A 23,871-nucleotide genomic window follows, 5' to 3' on the forward strand; every position below is an offset into this window, starting at 1 on the left:
TAGGCAGACGCGGGTCTTGGCGTTGTGAACTGAAGGCCTCGATCGCGAGAGAGCGTGAAGGAAGCGCATGGGTCCGCTCTGGGTTTAGGACAATGGTGCGCGGCCGGGAACGCATGGCTGTGCGCGTTCACGGGCATTTTGAGTCTGTATTTGCACGTTGGCAACGGAATTGTGATGTCGCTGGATCGTTGACCCTGGCAAGGGCCGCAAGGCTGCCGTGGTTGCCTGGTATCCAGTGTCCCGATTAGGAATTGCCACTCTCCGAAAGGACGAGCGAGGATTCGAGAACGCATTGTTGCAGTGAGACGCAGTCAATGGCTGTGTGTGTGTGTGTGTGTGTGTTTGGACGTTCTGGGCGAAAAATTCATGTTGGCATAAGGAGTCATGGACCATTTGTCGAAGCGTGCTAGACAGTTATAACTTAGGTCAAGGTGACCAGATTGCCGAGTGTTCAGCTGCCTGTTAATTGGTACCGGGTAAGTCGAGGTAAGTTGCCGGCTTGATGGGGGATAGACACGCGGGATGAAACTCATCGTACAATCGGTGGCTGAGACTTCATGAGTCACCTTTGAAAACGCCGGCAATGGCCAGACACCTTACTGACTGCAGTGGAAAACATATTTCGTGTCCGCAAGGGCTGCATTTTGCCGTCATGTACCAGTGTTCTGTCAGGATTCCATGGGAAGGACCGGGGTTGTATAGTAGCAATATGTTTTTGGAATTTAATTGAACGCATGTGCCGAATTCATCGTCGACGACGCAGCAGTAGGAATCCCTTCCTCAATGTCCTCTCTATCATACGATCTGGTTCCCTGTCGGCCAAGATCTTGGGTATCTCCATCTCCATCCCCATCGTGTACACCGTTCTGAATAGCAAAGGGAAGCGAGGAAGATGAGTGTCTCATCAAGAGACACAAGGCCGCTTGTGTCGACAACGTGTTTCGTCTCGTGCAGGGCTGCGCGCAGGGTTCGAGCTGGAGCTGTGCTCCTGGGCCCTGGCGGTCCGTGTCGTGTCTGAAACGACTTGGCCCCCACATGAGAGGAGGTCAGCAGGTGCCCTGACCCCGAGACGAAACAGACGCAGTGGTCATTCAGCAGTGACGTCTGCGGCACTGGTGAAGCGGTGAATGATAAATAATATCCTGTTCGGACCCTCTGGCCAGTAGGCTCAGCCAATGGCGCGACCAATCTCAGATTGGTGGATGGGGGGCCGAGGCGACAGACCGCCCGGCGCCCCGGCCTCGTCAAAAGACATTCGAGGCATGTTCTTCGTAGCGGTGTATATCCTGTCCGGGGCCCTGGGCGCAGAGCCGCGACGAGGAAGGTCGGCAGACTGCCTGGTGAAGTAGTCTGCGGGAGTTGGGCCCTCCCAGCGATCGCGTGGGCCAATGGCGCTGTAGGCGCTGCGGTGACGCTGGTGGTGCGGTACCGTCGACCGGGGCATGTGAGTCTGCATCTGGCTCTTGGAGAGGCGTGATGGTTGACGCTTGAGGTGGGGGATGAAGGCGTCGTCGCCTTGGATAGTGTCGTCCGTCAGACCGGGACGAGCATTCGGGGCACGGGCCAGAACCGGCGTGCGCGGTACATCCATGCTGCTGTGTCCCTGGTAGCCGACCGAGCGAGGCGACTGCTCGCTTGACATGCGATTCTGGTAGACGATGACACTAGCGGGCTTCTGCGCCGAGCTCACGGAGCTGTTCTGCTGGTGATGCCTCGTGTCGGGGTTGCGTCGCTCCGGGATCATCTCCTTCTCGTCGTCGTCGTCCTTGTCGTTCCGATCCGTCTTCCAAGTCTCAATCTCCTCGTCGGCGATGGGGGTGATGCCCCTCTTGAAGAGATATGCATTCCGCCGCCGTGCAAAGAAGTAGACACTCAGGCCCAGGATGAGGACGCAGGTGACGGGTACCACCGTCGCGAGGATAATGGTGAGTCGGCGGTCGGTATCCATGTTGACGCTGCCATTACTCCGCCCATGTATGATACGCACAAGAGAATAAGGGCGAGTGCGAGACTGCCACGTCGAGAGTGAAGTGAAGTGAAGAGGCCCTCGTACAAGCGGCTCTTGACAAGAGCAAGTCGAGGCTAGATTCGGCGCGGCACGCACGATGCCTTGGAGCAAACCGGGGGCATCAGGGACAAAGAGCCGACCGAAGGCAAAAGGTGTAAGCTAGGCGGAGAGGGGATCGTAATATACATACTTGCCTAGGCCCTCCCGCTGAGACTGCCCGGTCTGTTACGATGCGCTACGACGCAATCGACTCTCGGCACATGCGCTCTCTCTCTTTCTCAGCTTCCATGTCCCTCACTCAGATGATAGATCAATGGCCCACCTTGCGCAGCGGGGCGATGGTGATCGGATTCGTGGCTGCAGGGCAAGCGAAGAGGTCGATGGGCCGCTGAAACATGACCGTGGTGACCCCTCCAAGAGATGGAGCTAGCCGGGCCTGCATACATGATACGTACGTGCGTGCATGCGCGAGTGCGTGCAGGTGTGTTGGAGCGGACAGAATGGTGAGCGCCAATGGGCTGCGGATGGGAGGAGGTTGCAGGCTGGATGTTGGAGGCGGTCAAGGACAAAAAGGCAGTCAAAGTCAAAACAAGCCAGTGGAGACGAAGCAGGTGCGGTCAGTGTCAGGGGTGTCACTTTCAGGGGTGTGGAGCTTGGAGAACGTGGCGCTCAGCGTGCCTGGAGGTTCGTCCACCGCCCGCTGCCATTGTCATTCCAGCGTCTGGCAGTGCCTACCACGTACAGATCAACGCGTTTGACACACAGCAGGTATTAATAGAGGCTGCGTGATCAACAACCTGCAGCAGCAGCACTGCAGGGTGCCAGAGAGTCGTCTGGTGCGAAAGACAAGCACGACTGGCTGCCAGTCTGCCAGATCATCGGGCGTCAACATGAAGCAAGTCAGCAAACATCAGTGCAGTCGTCTGCTCCAGTCCCGCAGGCAGGCAGGTTTCTAGGAGAATAAACCACCACAGCCGCACGGCCAGGAGGTCTGGACCGACCACCTCGCCCAGCCTTGGCGCCTCTGGCACGATTATTGGAGGCGGAGGACGGTGACGGTCGCCAGTCGTCGGCCACCACGTTGTCAGGAACCACCAGTCCAGGTGGGGGTACGCAAGACAAGGTATGAGCAGCACACATGCATTCCAGCCTCCTGTCAGGCACAGGCACAGGAACAGGTTCATTCATTCATGCCATCCCACTGGTATTGAAATGCGAATCGAATCGTGGCCGACAACGCACCTTTTCAACAAAGCTACCCATCGTTCACGACCCATTCACGATGACATGTTGAGGTCAATCATGGCCATGCAATCCGGCAGGAAACCTCCTCGCACCGAAACCACCCATGGCACCCACCCGCAGGCGATCACCTCGTAGCGCACGCCAAAGAAAAAGCAGCGTGACGAGGCAGTATCAGCCCTTGCAGCAGGACATTTCCCCGCCTGGCAATGCCGTTAATGGTTATTCACGGGGAGATTGACAGCTGCACTATATGTTCTGTCCCCGTGCTGTAATTATGGTACGACGCAATGGGCGAAAGCGCTGTATGCCTTTCCCTTTGTCCTCTTCTTCAGCAGGAAAGAGGTCTCAGACACGCATTGCAAGGCCTACGGATGCGGCGGTGGAGGCGGTTGGCCAAGAGAGTCGCTTCGCCAGATTCATCATGGTCAGACTGCACCCGCAAGCACCACGAGCATTGACTACGTAGATAGTGCCGATAAATCTCCTTCACGGGCACTCGGTAGTAGTGCCGTATCGCGAAGATGACGGTGACACGATATGTGAGTGGCGTTATTATATGTGCTGAGGGTAATTAATCTGGTCCTGTCTGATCCCATGTGCCAGAGGTGCCGAATCGAACGGCTCAGCAATCCCCATTCGGCTACGACGCCGTTCGACTTCCAGATTCGGGGGGCATGCTCTTGGCCGTCGGCGATTGTGTGGTGTCGGGTTCCTTTTCGCGCGCCCAGGACCAGGATGTTTGTTTCCCCAGGTGGGTGGACCGTGGACCGCACCGCAGCCGGTGCGATGCAACGACCGGGGTCTGAATTGGCGCCAATCGTCTTGGAACGGTCACGGACCGCACTCTTAGCGTCGGGTGAGGCAATTGCTTGACTTGCTTGAATGGATGGATCATGGATGGATGTACACTATGTAGGATGGCGTTGTCTCGAGATTCATGACAGATGATCATCGCGGGATTTTGTCGTGCGTTCTGCTGGCTCACTTCTGATGTGAGACCTCTGGTGCGTCAGAAAGACCAATGTCATGGCACTCATGATCTGGGATCATCCCTCGGAGAGATGATGGGCATTTCTCCATCGCCGGAATCAATGAATCACCACGCCTGCCTGCTCACCACTTCAGTCGATTATCACTCACTTCCGTTCACCACGTCCAGGGGTAATGAACACGGACACGAGCAAGTATGCCCAGAGGCTGGCATATCGTAATTGTTTTAGGATCCCATGACCAATCCATCCCCTTCAGGCGCAGAAGGGTGTGAAGCAGAGGCTGAAGGTGGCGCACTTGGCCAAGTGCACTAAGATGCCAAGAGTCAGTCGCGCACATGCAAGCCACGGAATACACCGCTTATTGCCCAGCTTCTGATTTCTGAAGTATCGTATTCACGGGGACCACATGCAGGGCACAAGGTTCATGTCCGCGCGTTCCTGGCTATGGCGGTAGCCGTGGATGTCTTGCAGGTATCGCGGGCTTGTGGAGTATTATTAGCTCTTCGAGGTTCCAACTGCAACTGCTGCGCGGCTGGATGTCTTGAACTCTTGGTGCGTTTTCAAACTTCCAAGACCTTGTTTGCGGGGTGCCGCAACGTAACATGCAAGAAATAAGTCTTTCGACAATATCGCCCACTATGGGCAGTCGCGAGATCCTTATCTTAGCTCAACGAGCAAGCAACGAGCAAAGTTCGGACAAGTCCGTGTCGTTAAAGGGGCGTTAGTACTGGTGGTGGTGATAGCGTCAAACCCGGGTGGTCCACAGCGCAAGGCCTATCGAGTGTCCAAATCAGGTTACCAGGTGGCAGGCGTATGTACCTCGAGCGCAATAATACATGCAGCCAAGATAAGTATCCTAGAGATTGGCGAGAGTGTGGCATGCACGCGTGTGTTGGCTCGGCTCTGTCGTTTACCGGTACCAGTGTTTGAGGAAGAGGGGAAGCACCCATTGGATCAAGATATGAAGCACGGATAACGAGCCTGATTCACTCATTGATTACAATTCCGGGTGCAAATTCACGTCCCCTACGACGCAAGAGTTTGTTTGCGCCGTTCTGAGCTTAATCTGGCACTCTGCTCATGGACGCTCATGTATAGGGTAAGCTGTTTACACTGGGCTGCCGCCACCCGAGTTCCCATACCCAGCCGACGAGTACATTGAAAATACCCGAAACGAAACTTCGCGATTTACCGTCATCAACAGGTACGCCCAACTGGTCTCATGCAGCCGACATGCAGACGGAGAGAACATTCGCCAGCTCAGGGATCTCTAGCGCCTGGCACTCGAACCCCTCCGCGCATGTGCTCTCTGGGCTACAGAGGTAAGGCTTGAAGCGCTTCTTGACGGACCAGTCTGCAGAGTCGAGCACGCAGACAGTGGGGATCGGGGGCGCAAAGTACTTGTTGTATGGATCGGAGATGCAGCTCTCGCCGGCAGCGCACGCATTCTCGTCGGCTGGGTCACAGGTCTGGAGGGCCGGTGCGGCGAGGGAGAGGCGCGCCATGGCAAGCGCGAAGCCGATGACAAAGGTCTTGACAGAGGCCATTGTTGTTTATTGCCTTGTTGATTCTGGGCTGCTTTGAATCTTACAGACCTTGATGAGTCTTGAGGATGAAGAGCGGAGGCTGTTCGTCCTTCAAGGCTGGTATCACTGGTACTGATGGTCACCCCTGAAGGCAAGAATGGTGCGTGATACGTGTGTGCAACTACATCATTATCGTATGAGGAGGCCCTGGATACCTATTTATCACGGTAATTTCGCGTCGTCTTGCTCAATCACCGGCAATTGCTGGTGTTCAGGTGCGGAATGACATGTTGAATGCCATCAAAATGTCAGACATGGGACATGTAGGCTGGGGAGGGACCGCACATACCTGCCGCCATGTCATCGAAGAGACGCATTTCTCCCTTGCCACCTGGGTTTACGGGGATTTGAAAAGATGATGCAATTCACACAATCGAACAAGGGCAATGATAGAGCATAGATTTAAGGAGTTCACACGATCCACGGGGAGATGAGCTCTTTCAATGTCGCAACCCTAACGTCGCCGGCTTGGTTCAGCTGGTTTACATTGCAACCAGGTACGACTATAGTGACATACTAGCATTCCAACCAGATGTTTGTGCGAATAAGGCTGAGCTTTCCTGGGCTTGGTCCTAGGGAGCTCCCTTGCAGACTACGTGCCTGGGGGCTAAGTGGTAAAAGACTTCGCCTGCCACAAGACCTTGTGAAGTAAAATATATTCCATGGTTACCATTCGAGAGCGTGTATACCGAGCTTGGTACTGCTCATTGTCAGATTTTCCATCAAAAATTCACTACGAGAGAGAGACCTCTATACAGAACCACCACCACCACCCGATATCCTACGGCACGATCTACAAGTCTCCGCTACAGACACGCACACAAAACCATCGAGTCTCCTGAAAACCACCCCTAAAACACCTTGGGATGAAAATAATATCACCCCTGAGCATGCTATACACGTCGACCATGGTGGCATTCGCTGCTTCTGCACCACAATACCAGAGTGAAAGCGAGATCCGATGCAGCGTGGAGCGCAGTTGGACATGTCCAAGAGGCTTCTTTTGTAGGCAAGATATCCAAGGCCAGGAGGGCAGCGGCATCTGCGAGCCCATTTTCTAGACCACGCTGCGAGTACACTCAAGTAAAGTCATGCCCTGTGGTTACGCTCGTTCTCAAAAACAGTGAGAGATGAAAAGACATGAGAGATCCACTACGGTTGATATCACTTGACACCAACCTACTTACCTAACAACAGATCGTACTCACCTCTCCACACTTACCTCCTGGCCCTAGTCAATGACAAAACGCTCCTGTCTAGGTGGATTAGCTTGAGACGACGAGGCAAACGAATTACCTTGCAAAGACCCAGCGGGCCCAGGGGTAGCTGGTCGCGGCGCACCCGGCTCACGAACATTGTCGCCCTGGCGCGGCGTAAACAGGTTTCTCGCATGTCGAGCGACCCAATCCACGGGTTTCTGCAGACAATTTGCTCCCTCTCTATTCTTCTTCCCCTGCCGATCAGGTCCCCCCGGCTGCAGAATCATGCACTCAAACCAAGCCTCCTCGGCCCGGCGCAGACGATCCTCGCAGACACGCGCCTCCGCCCACAGACCAACGTCACCGAGGAAATCGACGATATCGTAGATGGAGCGGTCCTCGACGCTCTCGACGCAGCGGTGGATGATCTGCATGAGATGCGCCGGATCGGCGTTCTGGCTAAACTCGTACAGGCCGACGCAGATCTTGGCCCAGGTGACAATCCAGGTTGGATCCAGAGAGCCCATGGCCTCGCGCATCTCAACCGTGTTGCGTGACATTTCGGGTGGCGCGGGCGTCGAGGCAAAGGCGCCGTGGGGTTCCTCCTGCGGCCACATCTGACGGCGCATCTCCTGACGGCGCATCTCCTGCCCCTCGGGCTCCAGGTATGAGTCCGGCACGGGACACTCAAGGGGGAAGATACCGGATGTGTAAAAGAGCCAGTTGAAGTTAACGTACTTGTTGTTCATGGGCGGCATGAGCAGCTCGGCTAGCTGTTGGGTGCCCCTATCACAGGACACGAGTTCCTGGATGGCCGACCAGACGTTCTTGCGGAACGGCACAAATCGTCCATAGTCCTCCGGCTTGACTGGGTCCGATCGTTCAGGCATAGGCGTCAGCATGAAGTCTTTCATGCTGTGCGTGGTATTTGTCGGCCGAAAGCGACGGACGAGAGATGCCGCGGCGGGTGCACCTCCCAGGGCACGGGGGATCTCTGTTGGCCCACGGCTGGAAGACTTCAAGCGAGGGTTGACCTCGGGGTTCTCAAGCTCCGCCTGGTGCTGCTCGGCGTTGGAGCTGGGGTTGGGGATGTTAGCTGGCCCAAAGAAGGCCTCGTGGCGGCCCGATAGCCAGTGATCAACTGGAACTGGTGGATGCCGGAACGAGGTCCTGCCTGGCTCCGTGTCTACCGCCTGGACCAACTCACCCATGAACCTCTCCCTACCACGTTCAAAGTGCTTGAAGCTCCATATGGCCGTGGCGGCATCCTTAGCCGATTTGTTCTGATTGACACGCGAGAGGTTGAGGCGGCGGGTAGAGTCTGAGAAGCCGTTGCCAAAGGGCGCGCCAAAGGCGCGCTCGGGAGGGTGCAAGATGGACAGCAAAGGCTCAACAGCCCACCAGAGCGAGGCGAAATTGCGCGCCACCTGCAGAGGGATCCTGTTGTAGCCGTTGCCGACATGCACGTGAAAGCCAGTGGAGGCGTTGACGCGGCATCGAAAGTGGGACGTGATGAGACTAACCACGAGGCGAATCATGAGAAAGGCGGCCTCCCGGGCAAAGGTTGCCGGGCTCGAGATCTCGAACTCTTCCCACGCGTAGCCTTGCTCACGGGGCTCCGCACAGGTCGGGTCGCATTCAATGAGCCAGCCCTTGGCAGGAGGGTCCCCATGCTCACGGAGGGGAATGCCCTTGTCTTTGAACAGCTCGATCATGACGCCACGAGACTCGCCGCGGTCGTACAACGGGGGCAAGCAATGAGCGACGCCACTATCAGGGTCCTTGTCCCGTGCATACTTCCTCTCCGCCACCAGGAACTCCAGCTCGACCCCGAAGCTCGCGCGAGGGGGCGTTGTTGGCGCAATGTTGCTCGCAATCGGCCCACTCATGGCTGCGGTTTATGTGTCGGTAGTGGAGGCCTATCGAATGTCAGACAAGAGAGAATGCTAGGTGACGTACCGCCCGTGATCGCTGTCCAGGCCAGCTGGATAGTTGAGAGTTCTCTGACCAACTCAATGGACTGTTGATGAGTTCGCATTGTGTACAGAGTCAAGAGCGGCATAGCAAGCGAGGCGGACGTCGATATTTGTACCCAGAGGGTCACTTGGCCGGTTGCACTCCTGCAAGCACAATGAGCAAGGAAGACTCTGTTCACAACGCGAGTACCGGGCGGAAAATAATAGTTCGATTTCATTTCAGTGTATGTTCCCTACTCCATGCGCCTCCTGCTTTGTGATGGTGAAAGAACAAGGGTGGACGGCCCGCAAACAATGGCCGACGCACACCAAAAACAACCGTCCTCGTTCCGTTATTAAGGATCCGAGCTCGCTCGAACAAGCAAACTCGAACCAATTGTGAGCATTCAATCGTGTACAGGCCTTGAACACATCCAATGTCGTGCTGCATTCAACGTTGCGCGCTGTGTGTTGTATATATTCGAAAGAACTTGATCTGTGCAAGGCGAGGGTCGAGTGTCAAATGCGAGATATGAACAAAAGTGTGTTCCGGTCTGACTAGAATCAGAACAGAGCAGCGAAAATGCCGAGGGCCGCGAGAACAGGAGCAGCAGTGGCGGCAGCAAAGTCACCCTGGTCGGCGTCGTCGGTGTTGGTAGCGGCGGCCTCTTCTTCCTCATCGTCGCTACCGGTGGACGAGGCGGTAGGATTCGCAGTGGTACTGGATTCCTCGCTGTCCTCGCTGTCGTCGTCGTCGTCGTCCTCGTCCTCGTCCTCGTCCTCGTCATTGGTGGAGCCACCAACATCGGCGTCGTTGGGATCCAAGGTGCCACACTCGGACTGAATGTTTTCACGACAAGCAGTCTGGCCCGTCTGATTGCGCACGTTCTCGGTGATGCAGCGGTCGGTCAGAGTCTCGCAGATGAAGGTAGGCATGGACTGCGTGTACCACTGCAGACCGGGCGTCGAGTCGTTGGAGGCGCACTTGCATTCATACTCAATGGTGGTCTGGGGCGGAGATTAGCTCAATCGCACAGATTCACGTTGTGCAGGGTCACCAACGTAGTCGCAGTTGTTTGCGCTGACGTCGTCGTCGCACAAGGTGTCGCAAGTGTCTGTCTGGGCGCGGCACCAGGTAGCTGAAGGAACAGTCAGTCAGAAGAGCAATCAGTGGCTTGTGCGGGACGGTACGCACCCTTCTGGCTAGCTTCGATGCTGTTTGAGTCAATGGTCATGTCCAGAGAACTGTCGTATGACTGATCCGCCAACTGGGCGGTGACGGCTGCCGCAGCAAAGGTGAGGAGAGTGAAGTAGCGCATGTTGTTGATGGCGGCTAAGCTAGCTTAGAGTGGTGATGGAATGATGCACGTTGGCGATGCTGACGGTACAAGAGCTGCGTCAAACTTGTTTGAGTAGTTCAAGATTCAAGATGGAGAGACGATGAGGAGGCTGCTGAGGAGGTGAAGAGGAGGAGAAGAAGAGGAAGAGGAGGTCGAGTAACAGACGGGACGACGGCTGTAGAAAAACATGGCAGGCGAGGCAGGCCAAGGCCGAGATCGTGGGTGAGAGGCAAGAGATGGTGCCAAGACGAGCCAAGGAAAGCCGGACCCGTCCAAGACCAACCATCAATTTCAAGGTCACCACCTCGAGTCACCTCGGGACTCGGGTCAGGGCCATGTCAGCCTGAGCGATCACTGAGAGCAGACACATGTCTCGGATCGCTCACTGCGCTGCGTGCTTGCTTCGTGTCGCTTGCATCGCAGGAGTTGTAAACACAACTGCGTTCATTGCCCGCCCTCGCGATATCCAGTCTTCGCCAAGGCCAGCGACTGGAGCCCGACTCCGTAGCTCTGAGGGCATCACTGTGGAGACGGATGCACCACTGGGCTGCAGCTCCTACGTGGAGGTCGCACCGGATGCAGAAATGCCACTCGGACCTCCTCTCCGACCAGATTCCCATCCATCCAGCCTCTCTTCCATCGTGGGATCAGAGGACCTACCAAACCAGCCACAGGATTTGGCCGCGCTCGGCATGCACTGACGCTTGCTGTCGAGGGCGGGAGATGCGATGCACGCAATGCCACTGGAAACATGGCCTTGGCTAAATGTCTCATCCCCGGCACACCAGGAGATTTGCATCAATATACACGGAGGCAGCCCGCCATCCTGCTATCAGTCGATCCATTGATAGGTAGGTAGGGTAGCAACCACGAATCCCGCAATCCCGATGGGCCGCTGGAATCAGCGCCAAGCTAAATCACGGGCTTATCCTCCATCATCGACCCGGTGTCGCGAGCCTGGCCGCTCGCGCGGCGGTGAAACGTGACTGCGACGGGGCGTCTGTTCCTGCAAAGTCAACGATTCCTCCTCTCAGGGCAATCAATGTCTCGTCGAGCTCAGTACGGAGCACGTTAACGTACGTATCCGCGTCTGGCAGCCACGAGTCGACAACAGTCCCCACGTCCCTCGTCACTGGTACCACATGCCGGCCGGCCACTTCGCGGGCTCATCCTGGTCAATTCCTGGTCTCGGACTCGACTACACGTAGAGCGGCAGGCGGGAAGCTGTGGAGTTCCGACTATTGCTTCCCCAGAGCTCGAGCGCTGCATAGTCGTCGTCATCGCCAGAAATCTCTGTGCACCGTTATTTCCGTGGATGTGTATAATTTTCTCGTACACGGATACGGTCGATACTTTTCGCGTGTTGGAGGCCTGGCAACCCTCTTTTATGCAAGTGTTATGCAGGTCCGCAACTTTATGCCATCCATCTCCGGATGGATTGTGCCGGGGTCATCGCGCTGTCACCGCTGCCATCAAATGGCAATCAGTTGCCGAGGCGGCATGCTACCGGTGAACAAAGCAACAAAGGTGGTTGAGTTGGGTTGATACGCAGTAATAAAACAATGGAGTATGCGTTTTCTTTGTCCCAAGCAACTTGTAGTGCGTTCCTGTACAGGGACTATAGAACAATACGGTAACTCAAGCTGGTTGTCCCCCGCATGGGAATGAATGGCCTATGGTCCCGGGTAGTCACTTCATCTCCACCAGAGGGGCCTGAAATTAGCAACTTAGCCCCGAACTCGGCCCCTTTTGGCATTGACATCTGTCGCCTCACGGCCATGACTTGCACCACACCATGGACAAGCTCCCATCCGAGATCATCGACCTCATCCTCGACCAATGCCTCATCCAGCTCACTCGCAATAATGTCCTCGAGCTCCGCCTCGTCTGCCGGGCGTTTGACTGCCATCTCAAGCGATGGGGTTGCTACAACCTCACCCTCGACTACTGGCGCATGATGGACCGGCGGCCCCAGATCGAAGCCCTCCAGACGATAGGCTACCACTGCCGGAGCCTGCTCCTGGACTTTGTTCCCCTGCGCGATGACAGTGAGTCCGCGCCTTCACCCGTCAGCCAGCTAGCAGCCGTCGCCATTACTATACATGTACTGACTACCCCACCCCCCAGGGGAACTCAACTTCAACGAGCAGCTCTTCCGCTACAACCCCGACATGATCGAGTTCTGCGACACCCTGCAGCGTGAATTTTCCATGCACGAGGGCACCTTCACCGAGTCGGACTTTCTGGACACCCTCGGCCAAGTCCTCTTCTACTGCCGCTCGACCCACATGGTCCGACTCGCCCTGCCGTTCCCCATGATCCCAGGGCACACCGAGACGGCGACCAGGATCCTCGCCAACGCGTTCAAGGCCCTGGCGAACCGGCCCGAGGAAGGCTCGGAGCCCCTCGAGGTTCTCGTGATAGATCTGGTCCCCGACATATCGCTCTGTCACATGTGGACGAACCCCAGTGACATTGCCAACGTGTTCACCGTCATGGCCAAGGTGAAGAACCTCGTCATCAGCTACCGCCAGAGCGAGACGCTACCAGAGGTCGTGTTGGTGTTTGGTGCCTCGATATGGTCCGTCGCGGGCAGCTCCAGCTGCCTGGAAACGCTGTGCCTGATCGGCAACGTGCACTCGTCGAATTCGCGGCCCAACAGGACGTGGACCAACAGCATGGACACCACGCCCGACGAGTGGAGCTGCAAGACGCTCCCGCGAATCAAGTTCCAAGCAGGGCCCTGGACCACCCTGAGGTGTCTAGAGTTGAGGTCGATGAACGTGAGCCCCGAGGTCATGCTCCAGTTGGGCGTCGAGATGGGCGACACGCTGCAAGAGTTGTATCTGCACGATGTCTGGCTCATGGTGGATGGGTTGCGCGCTCATGGCGAGGACGACGCGTGGCTCAATGACTTGGCGCTCTGGGTCGGCCACCCGGGTCGACGACCGCCTGAGCATGCCAGCTGGGTCGCCATGGAGCTGCGCAGCAGGATGACAGCCCTGCGAATCTGCCGCGCCTCCTCCCTAGGCTACGAAACCTATGTAGACAGCGATCGCGACAGACTGGCGGATTTTGACCTCCGAGATCCCTGCGGGCTGGGCCGCACGCTCGCGCAACGCTTCGTCGAAGTCGTCACGGGCTGCGAAGGCCCTCCGGATAGAGGAACCGGGGAACCCGTCAAGTACCTTCCGGCCGACGCCTCGCACGACCACCTGCTCCACGAGACCAAGCCGCGCCCGTCGCAGGTCGTGGAGTACGATACGGCTGCGTACCATTTCTGCGTCGCCAATCCAACCTCGGTGTGGCTGGATCGGGGCATGCACGAGTTCTTTCCGGACAAGACCGAAGCGAGCGCCAAGGCGGTGGACTACTTCACCTCGAACTTTGCGACGGGCATGCAAGAGCTGAGGATGAGACTGTTGTCAGAGGCGAGTAGGGAGGGGGCTGCAGCGTGAGGCAGAGGAGCGAGTGAGGAGTTGATGGACAGACTCACAAATGATACCCACAATGCATAGCATGGCTTTGCGCATGATTTTTTTGGAAATGACATTCGCTGCGTCCGCGATGGTTTAGATGCATGGCCCTCTTCTTTGAGGGCAACTTGATTCATTCATAGGATGTCCCCTCTATGGGACTCCCTCCCCCTACAGAAACGGGGACGTCTATCTATCTATCCTTTGTGTGCGCGAGGACCTTTCTTCCCCCACACTCATTCCAGCGCACTCTCATTGCGCGCTGCCGTTGCCGTTCTGCTGGGCCCCCACGGCTCTCTCGACGGCCCGGAGCACGTCATTCCTCAAATCCTCCGCGTCCTCGACGCCGCAGCTCACGCGGACGAGGTCGTCAAAGACACCGACGGCCTCCCTCTGATCACGCGGGATACCAGCGTGGGTCATGCTGCTGGGCAGCTCGACGAGCGACTCGACGCCACCGAGGGACTCGGCGAGGGTGAAGATGCGTGTCTCCTGGCAGAAGCGCTCGGCGGCAGCGTGGCCGCCCTTGATGCGGAAGGAGAGCATGCCGCCGCCCATGCCGTTCCTGTGCTGCTTGAGGGCAATTTGGCGGTGGGGGTGGGAGTCGAGGCCCGGGTAGTTGACGGAGATGACGTTGGGGTCGGCCTCGAGGGCGGTGGCGACGGCCATGGCGTTGGTGGAGGCCTCGCGGGCGCGGAGGTGGAGGGTCTTGAGGCCGCGGTGGGCGAGCCAGCTGTCAAAGGCGGAGGGGACGGCGCCAATGGCGTTCTGGAGGAAGCCGAGGCGGTCCTTGAGGGCGTCGGCGTTGAAGGCGGCGACGCCCATGACGACGTCCGAGTGGCCGTTGATGTACTTTGTGACCGAGTGGACGACAATGTCGGCGCCGAGGTCGAGGGGGTTCTGGACGTAGGGGGAGAGGAAGGTGTTGTCGACGACGACGAGGACGCCGTGGCGGTGGGCGACGTCGACGACGGCACGAATGTCCACGAGGCGCAGGGTCGGGTTGCTGGGGGTCTCAATCCAGATGAGGCGGGTGTCTGGGGTGATGTGCTCGCTGACGTCGACCTCGATCTCGGGGGTGAAGGTGACGCGGACGCCGTGGGCCTTTGCGACCTGGGTGAAGTAGCGGTGGGTGCCGCCGTAGACGTCGGAGACGGAGATGACGTGGGAGCCGGCGGCGAGGCTCTGGAGGATGGTGGCCGTGGTGGCGCTGCCGGAGGAGAAGGCGAGGGCGTAGCGGGCGTGCTCGAGCGCGGCGACGGCCGTCTCAAAGTTCTCGCGGTTCGGGTTGGAGGAGCGCGAGTACTCAAAGGCGCCCACGGGTTTGCCCACGGCCGTCTGCGCAAAGGTGGTCGACAGGGAGATGGGCTCGATGACGGCGCCGGTGGCGGGGTCGTGCGGCGAGCCCGCGTGGACGGCAAGGGTGCCGAACTTGTTGACGGGGCTCGGGGGGCGAGGAGGCGTCGCGACGGGGTTGGCGTCGGCCACAATGGCGGCGGCTGCTGAGGGCGACATGCTGTGTGGTGGTGTCTTGTTGTTTGTCCTGTCGTTGGGAGAGGGAGGTGGTGATGTTGGATTGATGGCCAGGGTTTAGATAGAAGCGGGGAGGGAGGATGCTTCTGCGCTCGAACAACAAGGTGATCCTTTGTTCGACAGCTTCCCGCTCGCGTGAGGTGTCTCTCACGTAATTTGATGCGCCCAGATATGCGGCTGTCTCAAGAGAGCAAGTCGAAATCTTTTTTTCCTGCTCGTCCTCTTTGTCGACTTTGCGACCGGCTTTCGGGTTCGAGGCTAGAGACGGCCAGCCCCGGCTGATTATGCTCAAAGGGCACAAGGGCGGTGGAGGCGTGGGTCCTAGGGCGTAGCGATGTGTAAGGGAATCAATTGATGGAAGACTTTGCGTACCTTGGGAAGATATTCTCAATTGCGGATGGACGAGGCAGAGGGGATGGATCGCCCGGACGAGCGAGTCAAGCAGGCGCTGCGCTGAGGACAGAAGACAGACAGTCAATGAAGGCTGGTCGAACTCTAATATTGTGTAATCGGGGACGGACACTTTATACGCGAGTGTACTCGAGACCAACTGAGTGACCACGATGGCGCAACAGCCGTAGCCTGTTGACATACAGCCATACCCTTCCAGTCAGCACGCGGGCTTGGGCTCTAACTGGTGAGATGCGGATTCGGATTCCGGTTTCGTACCTGGTGATAAATGCCAGTGCTTGGCCCTGCATCACCTGCTTACTCGAGCCGCTTTGTAATTCACGAATTGTCAGGGTGCGCCGGCCAGTAGCGGCCCATTGGAGCAACATGGATTTGAATGGAATCTGGCACCCATCGATCTGGGCGTGAGAAGCACGTCGTGAAATGTGATGTTGACGACCGAAAGGGGGTTATGGTATCATCTGTGAGGTAAGCCGCTGGCTGGGCAAACCTTCGGGAAGCAATTCGGAGTGACAGTGGTGCTCAAGGTTGGCCTAACTCACGTCAAGTGCCACCTTTACGATCTCCTAACCTTTCTGCCTTGTCTACTACCCATAGGGCGAATGCTGGTTAGTCGGCTCGTGCGACAGACAAGCTATCCAAGACCAATACGCGTGTCTGCAAAAGAGTCGAGCTTGCGAGGCGGAGGGGGTTGACAGCCACTCGCTGGACAAGGAGTCAAGGACGAAGCATCAATGGTTCTGACATTCGACCCCAGGCAGTCATCTCGCTCATCTGTTGCCTGACTACCCTGTAGCTAGGTCGACACAGACGTGGCCCGACGCCATTGACCAATCGTTCTCTCGATTAGCCACTCCATGTCCGTCCGTGGCTCGGGATGGCTTCGGCAGCATGTGGCGGGCTGTGGCAGTGCACTGTCCCCCCTCCACGACTCCATCGCCGCCACGCACGCCTTGCCTTGCTTCGAGAAGCAGTCTCCAATTAACTTACCGTTAGGGGTCCTGATTTGATCTGCTCTGACCTGTTTCTGGACCTGACAGCTAACAACCACGCCCGCCTGCCAGCCCTATTTCGCCTCTTGCTCTTGGATGCCGATACCGTTGACGGCCACCGTGTATCAATCACCGTACGGCGTAGAGCCACGCGAAAGCAAGCCCCCGTAGCTTCTATTTCGGTCTCTCGGCAAACTTCAACCTCACCAGTCTTTGCGAGCGAGCTATTCCATGTTTCCCTAAAGGCTAGGGGTCGAGCTCAACTCAACGAAGCAAGCGGCCATGCTTGCCGTCCGTCGCGACATCCGAGCATCAACTGCTACGGTAGCCTAGTTCATCCAGCCCATCTTCCTCGAACATGCCCCCCCGGAGATCGCACAAGAAGTCGCGGGCTGGGTGTCGCCGTTGCAAGGTCCGCAAGATCAAGGTACGTTGCGCTGTCTCCCTTAGCCCTGTCTTCCTTCGGACCGAGGCTGATCTGACTCTACCAGTGCGACGAAGTCCACCCACGATGCGGCAATTGCATGAAACACGGTGTCGTGTGCGACTTTGAGTCCAACGAGGCGGCTGACGATCTTGCCAGCGTCTCTACGCCGGCCGCCCCGAGCCCCTTGCCCCCGACACCTGCGGCATCCTACGCGCGGACCAACCCACAGCCTCCGAGACGATCACCTCCACGTCCGCCCTCGGTGACGCCACGGGTGGTCTTCAACCAGCCTCCGACGCCCAAGGTGTCCAGCGTGACCGCGCAGGTCAGCAGGCTCATGGAGCTGCGCCTGATGCACCAGTACACCAATGTCACCTCCAAGACGCTCCTCACAAGCTCGCCCGTCACGGAGGATATCTGGCAGCGCGCCGTGCCGCAGATGGCTTTTGAGGGGAGGACATACCTGGCCGACGCCATCCTGTCTGTCGCGGCGCTGCACCTGCGCTCCCAGGCACCCGAAGACAAGTCGTTGATACGCGCGACCCACGCCTACACAGCGTCGACACTGGCCGAGTACTGTGCCTCGCTGGAAAAGGGTATCACATCGGACAATGCCGAGTCCTTGTTCCTGACGGCGTCCCTCATCGCGTTCCAGTCGGTGGCGGCGCGGATATTCGCAAAGGACGACGCCGAACCCGACGACCCAAACGCCCGCTATGCGCTCCCGCTGCCATGGTTTCATTCTTTCCAGGGTGTCAAGACCGTCGTGGCCACCTCGTGGCAGTGGATACGGAACAGCAACATTGTCAAGAACGTCATTGATTCTCAGCCGAGTCTGCAGCTGGATCTGAACCCGCTAGGACCCAACTCCTTCTTTGGCCACTTGCTCGAGGGCCTGGACGAGGAAATTGCACAGGAAGCGCCCGACATGGTAGCGTCGACGACGCAATGCTACTCGCACGCCATCTGCGTGCTCAACTGGGCGCACAAGAGCCCGCACCCCGCGGCTGCGCTGGCGTTCCCCGCCACCGTCGCCCGCCGCTTCATCGAGCTGGTGGAGATGAAGAGGCCCCGAGCGCTGGCGACCATTGCGTGCTTCTTCGCCCTGCTCAAGCGTCTCGACGGCGTGTGGTGGCTGCACGACGTGGCGCGCCGCGAAGTCATGGGCCTGGTCGGGCTGTTCGAGTCCGGGTCCAAGTGGTGGCGGCACCTCGAGTGGCCGGTGCGGATTGCTCTCTGGGACGGCAGCAACATCCCACCCGAGATCTGGGGCACCGACTGGGAGACGAGCGTTAACCCGGACACCAGCCAGGGGTTCGTGGATCACATTGAGCTGGTGGCCGAGCTGATGGGCCAGTCTACGCACGACTTGTTAAGTATGGCCACCCCTTTTACGGGGGAGCCGCCACTCACGGCCGAGTCGCCGGACTGAATACCATTCTCTAGGTACTAGACTACCATGTGCTGCATTTCGGGCGTTGAGGGTATTAAATGATATCCGGTGAGGGTAGTGCTAGCGAGTTTACTGGTCATATTTTTGCACGTATATGCAATGCAAGCTGTCAGTCATCTACTTTTCCAAGACCACATGAGGTCCACATAACAGAGGTCAACAATTTACACTGTTTCATTGTCTATGCGCATCGTGACATGTGGCCACACAAAAGGATGTTCCAATCCGCAACGCCAAACGCCTCCAAGCCAAAGCAATGGCCACGCTCACTGCTCACGCCTTTCGGATCTTCTTGGTCACCTCCTCGGCCACGACCTCCTCGACCGCACCATCGTCGTCGGCATTGTCGTCGGCCTGCACGTCCCTTGACCGCTTGAGACCCTTCATCTTCCTCGTCTGCAGCTGGCTCAGGTCTTGGCGGCCGAGATGCACACGGCCGAGCTTGTCGCCCATGGAGTCGGTCGTGACGTTCTTCTTGGTCCTCTCCTCGAGGCCGCGGGGCTTCTTCATGGCGAGCTTGCGGGTGGCCTCGTCGGGGACCTGAATGCGGCCGACGGCAAAGTCCATGCGGGGGCCCATCTCCTCGACCTCGACGCGCGGGAGGCGCTGGCCGCTGCGCTTGGTGCGGATGAGATAGGTGCGCAGGTGGATCTTGGGCTTGGCGTCGCCCTCGCCCGTCGTCTCCTCGGCGGTGAGGGAGACAATGTACTGCAGGCCCTCGACGTCGATCTTGTCGCTCGTCTCGCCCTTGAAAAAGTCGACAAACATGCTCTTGGCGAGGGTGAACTCGTTGTCGACGGGGCTCTCGAACGCGGTGCCGGCAAAGAGCAGCATCGGCCGCAGGCCCACGGCGAATTTCTTGGTCTTGAACTGGCCCAGCGTCCGGAACGTGGTCGGGTCCAGGATGAGCTCGAGCATGTCAAAGACCTTGTAGCCAAATGTGCGCACCAACGTCAGCGCGTGCGGACGCTTCTTGCTCGAGCTGCCAAAGCACAGCAGGCTGGTGTCGTTCTTCTCGGAGAAGAACTCGAGCGACGAGGCGTCGTCGAATGGGTGGATGGGGTTCTTCTTTGTGAACTTTTTGGCGAGCGGCTGGCGCATCGTGTGCAGGTCCGTCATCGCGTCCTGCACGACCTGCGAGCAGGTCGTGCCGCGGAGGAAGAGGCACGTCTTGGGGTTCTCGTTGACCTTGGACTCGCGCTTCTCGAGGGCCCGCTTGGAGCGGGCATTCTTGGGTTTCCTGGTAGACAGTCAGCGTCTGAGAGCGGGTAAGTGGATAGAATCCACGTACACTTGGCGCAGCATCGTGTCAGCTGTGAGGATGTGACGGGGAGATGGGTGGTAAAGCTTGCTGGCGGCTGGACTTTGAAGATTTGCGACGGTTTGCAAAAAAAAGTTGTTATCGATAGCCGGGATGGTAGGGTGGGGATGATGTAGGGTAGCTCATTCGGGACGGGTGGTGCAGGGTAGGTCAGAAGATGACCATCGAGTGAGGTCTATGTATCTGTCAACATGAATGCAGGTATTCATCCCGTGACACTATATGTGGTGGATATCTGTTAGATCCAAGAATCACCACTAGCCATAAGAAGGCCGCAAGTCGTGAACGAAAGCACCCCGACCCCAACTCGTCACGTGTGACCCCGAATCGGCTGGCACGTCCTGCGGAGACTGGCTTGTCCGCGCGCCGGGACCGGTCTGCCTCGGCTTCGAGCCCCGCCACTCACCTGGACCCTCCATCTACAACCAACTTTAATTACCAAGGGACGTCACGGCAATACCGACAACCCATCTTCACCTTCTCCTTCGACAACCCCCACTCCAGAATCATTCTTACCTACATCATAGCGCGCAATGTCTTTCATGGGAGGAGCCGAGTGCTCAACAGCAGCCAACCCGTTGAGCCAGTTCCAGAAGCACGTGCAAGATGACAAAACACTACAGCGAGACCGGCTCGTCGGGCGAGGGCCCTCACAGATGAATGGTTTCCGGAGCCAGAATGCGAATTCGCCGCAGGACGAGGTAGGCCAGGGATCTGCAACTCTGGATCCGTCCGAGGACTACCAGCTGACACCCGCTCCAGATGGTGAATGGGTTCCTGAACCAAGGGCCCAATCTCCAACAAGAACCCGCCATGCCAGGCGGCCCAGCACAGCTAAATCCCATGCAGATGCGAGCCAGCTCCGCCTCGCCCTCCTGGGCCCAAGACTTCAGCCACCAGCCAGGCGTGGAATCAGCCTTCCAGCCGCCCCCCAGCGCCCACTTCAGCCCCGAAGAGTTCGCCCGCTTCCAGTCGTCGTCGCGATCGAGTCCGCTACAGCAGAACATGCCGAGCCAGATGCCCCAGCAGCGCGGGCCGATGATGGGGGCCCAGGGCATGATGGGCAACATGGGCATGGGCGGCTATGGCAGGTTCCAGCCCATGTACCAGAACCAGAACCAGCACCAACAGCCCATGCGCCAGCAGCAGCACGAGCCCGAGGGCAAGGGTAAGGGGAAGCTCGTCGAGCTGGACGAGCACAAGTGGGAGGAGCAGTTTGCCCAGATGGAGCTCCAGGACAAGGAGGCGGCCACGGTCCAGGACGAGGCGCTGGCGGGCGAGCGTGAGCTCGACGAGATGGACAAGGCGATGCAATCGGAAACAAACGAGTTTGGTGACTTCCAATCCATCTGGCGGGGAATACAAGCTGAGCAGGCGGCATCCAGGTCCATGGTCAACGAAGAGCAGTTCTTTGACCAGTTTGATACCGAGTGGACGAACGACATGATGCCCGATCTCAACGGCATCGGCGACTGGGGGCGATTCGGCGACCCGACCGTCGACAACTACATGTTTGAGGAGGACAACATCTTCGGCAACGAGAAGAACGCCTTCAACGAGGGCGTGCGGATCATGAAGGAGGGCGGGAACCTGTCGCTCGCGGCCCTCGCCTTCGAGGCGGCCGTCCAGCAGAACCCGGAGCACGTCGAGGCCTGGGTATACCTGGGCTCGGCCCAGGCGCAGAACGAGAAGGAGACGGCCGCCATCCGGGCGCTGGAGCAGGCCCTCAAGCTCGACCCGAGCAACCTCGCCGCGCTCATGGGTCTCGCCGTCTCCTACACCAACGAGGGATACGACAGCACGGCCTACCGGACGCTGGAGCGCTGGCTGTCGGCCAAGTATCCCCAGATCCTAGACCCCAAGGACCTGCACCCCCCCGCTGAGATGGGCTTCACTGACCGGCAGCAACTCCACGAGAAGGTGACCAACTTCTTCATCAAGGCGGCCCAGCTGAGCCCGGACGGCGAGCACATGGACCCGGACGTGCAGGTCGGGCTCGGCGTCCTCTTCTACGGCGCCGAGGAGTACGACAAGGCCGTCGACTGCTTCCAGTCCGCCCTCCACTCGTCCGAGCTGGGGTCGACCAACCAGCAGGAGCAGGTGCACCTCCTGTGGAACCGCCTCGGCGCGACGCTCGCCAACAGCGGCCGCTCCGAGGAGGCCATCGCCGCCTACGAGCAGGCGCTGTCCCTCTCGCCCAACTTTGTCCGCGCGCGGTACAACCTCGGCGTCAGCTGCATCAACATCAACTGCCACCAGGAGGCCGCCTGCCACTTCCTCGCCGCGCTCGACATGCACAAGTCCATTGAGAAGGCTGGGCGGCAGCAGGCCATGGAGATCTTGGGCGACGGCAGTGGCAGCAGCGGTCAAGTCGATGAGGCGCTGGACCGCATGTCCGCGCAGAACAGGAGCAGCACCCTCTACGACACCCTCCGGCGGGTCTTTACGCAGATGGGCCGCCGGGACCTGGCGGAGAAGACTGTGGCCGGCGTCGACCCGGACGTGTTCAGACCCGAGTTTGACTTTTAGACGCGAGGCGGATACCACATGAAGCGGAGTTTGAATACAACAAATGTACATTGGCATTGTGCACCCATACCCTAACGTTATGTGAGCCACCGATGTCGAAATTACCCGAGCCCTTCTTCATGTTCCTGTGGCTTTTGTTTCCTTAGTTTGCCAAATGCATCTGGCTCTTGCTGTGTCTTCCGAGCTCTATCTTTGTTGTGGCTCATCACCGCTTGTTGGCCACGAGACCACCCGGGAGCATGAAGTAGAATTTTTGGGTTTGATTGTGGTGGATTGTGTCTCTTTCGTATAAAACACAGCACGCACTATCTTCATCCCCGGTGTTCACTGGCTACACGCCCTCTGGCGAAAATGAGCCTGTTCTTCACCTTTTCAGGGAATGGACGTGATGCTTGTCCAGTCATCATCCGGCACCCAGATGTCCGGCAGTGCGCTTGTTTTTCCCATGACAGCAACTATGATGGTGGCTCGTTCATGTCCGTAGAAGGGTAAATTCGCAGTTGGCTGGACTTATGTGCTGCTCCAAGGGACTAGAGAGTGAAGTGGTCCATCGCTCTCACTGGCAGGCAAACCATGGTCCATAGGAATAAGTTTCGGTTTCTACCTCAAACATGCAGCTTCCTCGTGAAGTGGGCATTTATATATGACGAGGACGGACATGCACTATTTGGCGTTGATGAAGTAGTCCAATACCGATCCTTACATGCATTCAGCCATATAAGAAGCTGCTTTATATGAAATACTCCAGGTCTAGAGCTCAATGCATGGCCAATATACCACTTCAACTTTCTACGAAACGTCATTTATCATTCTATGCGTCACCCCTGTCGCATCATGCTCGAGCACGCCTTTGACAGCGGCGTCAACACCTAGGACGTGGCCAAAGGGAACACAGCCTCCATGTCTCCCGCGCCAACTTGCCTTCATACATGTACCAGAATGCCAGCTCAGCAAGTTCCCGCCACACATCAACGGACTAGGAGAGAGTTGGCCAGCGGCCGAGTGCAATGAACGTCATTTTGGCGGAGGAGGACATTGAACACGCGGAGGCGTTACACTTGATCAAGACGCGATACCCTTCAAGCTACAACTGCCACAGAAGCCGTCAACGACATATCCAACTGATTAATACCACACATGCCTAGTCAGAACCCTGAATTCAACACCAGATAAAGAGTGTATTGTTATGTTTGAAAAAAGGGTCGCCTCTAGGCGTACCATGACTGAGCCCCGTGTTGCTGAGCTACCCTGTACGCGCTCAGTTGCAGCCAGGTTCACCAGCTATTATTGTAGAATGTCACCACATACGCAATCATTTCATTGCACCGATTTCGCTGGCAGAAAAATCCCGAGCTAAAAGCATCACCTCGAATTACTGACTAGTCAGCCTCCGTCGTCGGCAGG

General features: G+C 57.8%; 9 protein-coding genes across 9 annotated transcripts; 3 read left to right on the forward strand and 6 right to left on the reverse strand.

The window, feature by feature from the left end:
• Positions 1 to 1,168: 1,168 nt before the first annotated feature.
• Positions 1,169 to 1,948, reverse strand: J7T54_006308 (uncharacterized protein; the record flags this gene model as incomplete). Its single annotated transcript, XM_051506089.1, has 1 exon — positions 1,169 to 1,948. One exon carries the CDS (start codon positions 1,946 to 1,948, stop codon positions 1,169 to 1,171), a length of 780 nt encoding a protein of 259 aa, XP_051366825.1.
• Positions 1,949 to 5,465: 3,517 nt separating this feature from the next.
• J7T54_006309 (uncharacterized protein) lies at positions 5,466 to 5,792 on the reverse strand (the record flags this gene model as incomplete). The annotated part of the gene is made up of 1 exon (XM_051506100.1): positions 5,466 to 5,792. One exon carries the CDS (start codon positions 5,790 to 5,792, stop codon positions 5,466 to 5,468), a length of 327 nt encoding a protein of 108 aa, XP_051366826.1.
• Positions 5,793 to 7,062: 1,270 nt separating this feature from the next.
• On the reverse strand, positions 7,063 to 8,919 carry J7T54_006310 (uncharacterized protein; the record flags this gene model as incomplete). Its single annotated transcript, XM_051506111.1, has 1 exon — positions 7,063 to 8,919. The coding sequence occupies one exon, from the start codon at positions 8,917 to 8,919 to the stop codon at positions 7,063 to 7,065; it is 1,857 nt and encodes a 618-aa protein (XP_051366827.1).
• A 630-nt stretch (positions 8,920 to 9,549) lies between these two features.
• Positions 9,550 to 10,304, reverse strand: J7T54_006311 (uncharacterized protein; the record flags this gene model as incomplete). Its single annotated transcript, XM_051506122.1, has 3 exons — positions 9,550 to 9,993; positions 10,048 to 10,124; positions 10,181 to 10,304. 3 exons carry the CDS (start codon positions 10,302 to 10,304, stop codon positions 9,550 to 9,552), a joined length of 645 nt encoding a protein of 214 aa, XP_051366828.1.
• Positions 10,305 to 12,120: 1,816 nt separating this feature from the next.
• On the forward strand, positions 12,121 to 13,783 carry J7T54_006312 (uncharacterized protein; the record flags this gene model as incomplete). The annotated part of the gene is made up of 2 exons (XM_051506132.1): positions 12,121 to 12,373; positions 12,453 to 13,783. 2 exons carry the CDS (start codon positions 12,121 to 12,123, stop codon positions 13,781 to 13,783), a joined length of 1,584 nt encoding a protein of 527 aa, XP_051366829.1.
• A 270-nt stretch (positions 13,784 to 14,053) lies between these two features.
• J7T54_006313 (Cys/Met metabolism PLP-dependent enzyme) lies at positions 14,054 to 15,316 on the reverse strand (the record flags this gene model as incomplete). Its single annotated transcript, XM_051506143.1, has 1 exon — positions 14,054 to 15,316. One exon carries the CDS (start codon positions 15,314 to 15,316, stop codon positions 14,054 to 14,056), a length of 1,263 nt encoding a protein of 420 aa, XP_051366830.1.
• A 1,779-nt stretch (positions 15,317 to 17,095) lies between these two features.
• J7T54_006314 (Transcriptional regulatory protein-like protein) lies at positions 17,096 to 18,596 on the forward strand (the record flags this gene model as incomplete). Its single annotated transcript, XM_051506154.1, has 2 exons — positions 17,096 to 17,164; positions 17,229 to 18,596. 2 exons carry the CDS (start codon positions 17,096 to 17,098, stop codon positions 18,594 to 18,596), a joined length of 1,437 nt encoding a protein of 478 aa, XP_051366831.1.
• Positions 18,597 to 18,890: 294 nt separating this feature from the next.
• J7T54_006315 (uncharacterized protein) lies at positions 18,891 to 19,922 on the reverse strand (the record flags this gene model as incomplete). Its single annotated transcript, XM_051506166.1, has 2 exons — positions 18,891 to 19,857; positions 19,909 to 19,922. 2 exons carry the CDS (start codon positions 19,920 to 19,922, stop codon positions 18,891 to 18,893), a joined length of 981 nt encoding a protein of 326 aa, XP_051366832.1.
• Positions 19,923 to 20,471: 549 nt separating this feature from the next.
• Positions 20,472 to 22,467, forward strand: J7T54_006316 (Peroxisomal targeting signal receptor-like protein; the record flags this gene model as incomplete). Its single annotated transcript, XM_051506177.1, has 2 exons — positions 20,472 to 20,639; positions 20,701 to 22,467. 2 exons carry the CDS (start codon positions 20,472 to 20,474, stop codon positions 22,465 to 22,467), a joined length of 1,935 nt encoding a protein of 644 aa, XP_051366833.1.
• Positions 22,468 to 23,871: the final 1,404 nt, after the last annotated feature.

The sequence above is a fragment of the Emericellopsis cladophorae genome (assembly GCF_022114955.1).
Source record: "Emericellopsis cladophorae strain MUM 19.33 chromosome Unknown NODE_1_length_1489480_cov_119_871856, whole genome shotgun sequence".
NCBI classification, from domain to species: Eukaryota; Fungi; Ascomycota; class Sordariomycetes; order Hypocreales; family Bionectriaceae; genus Emericellopsis; species Emericellopsis cladophorae.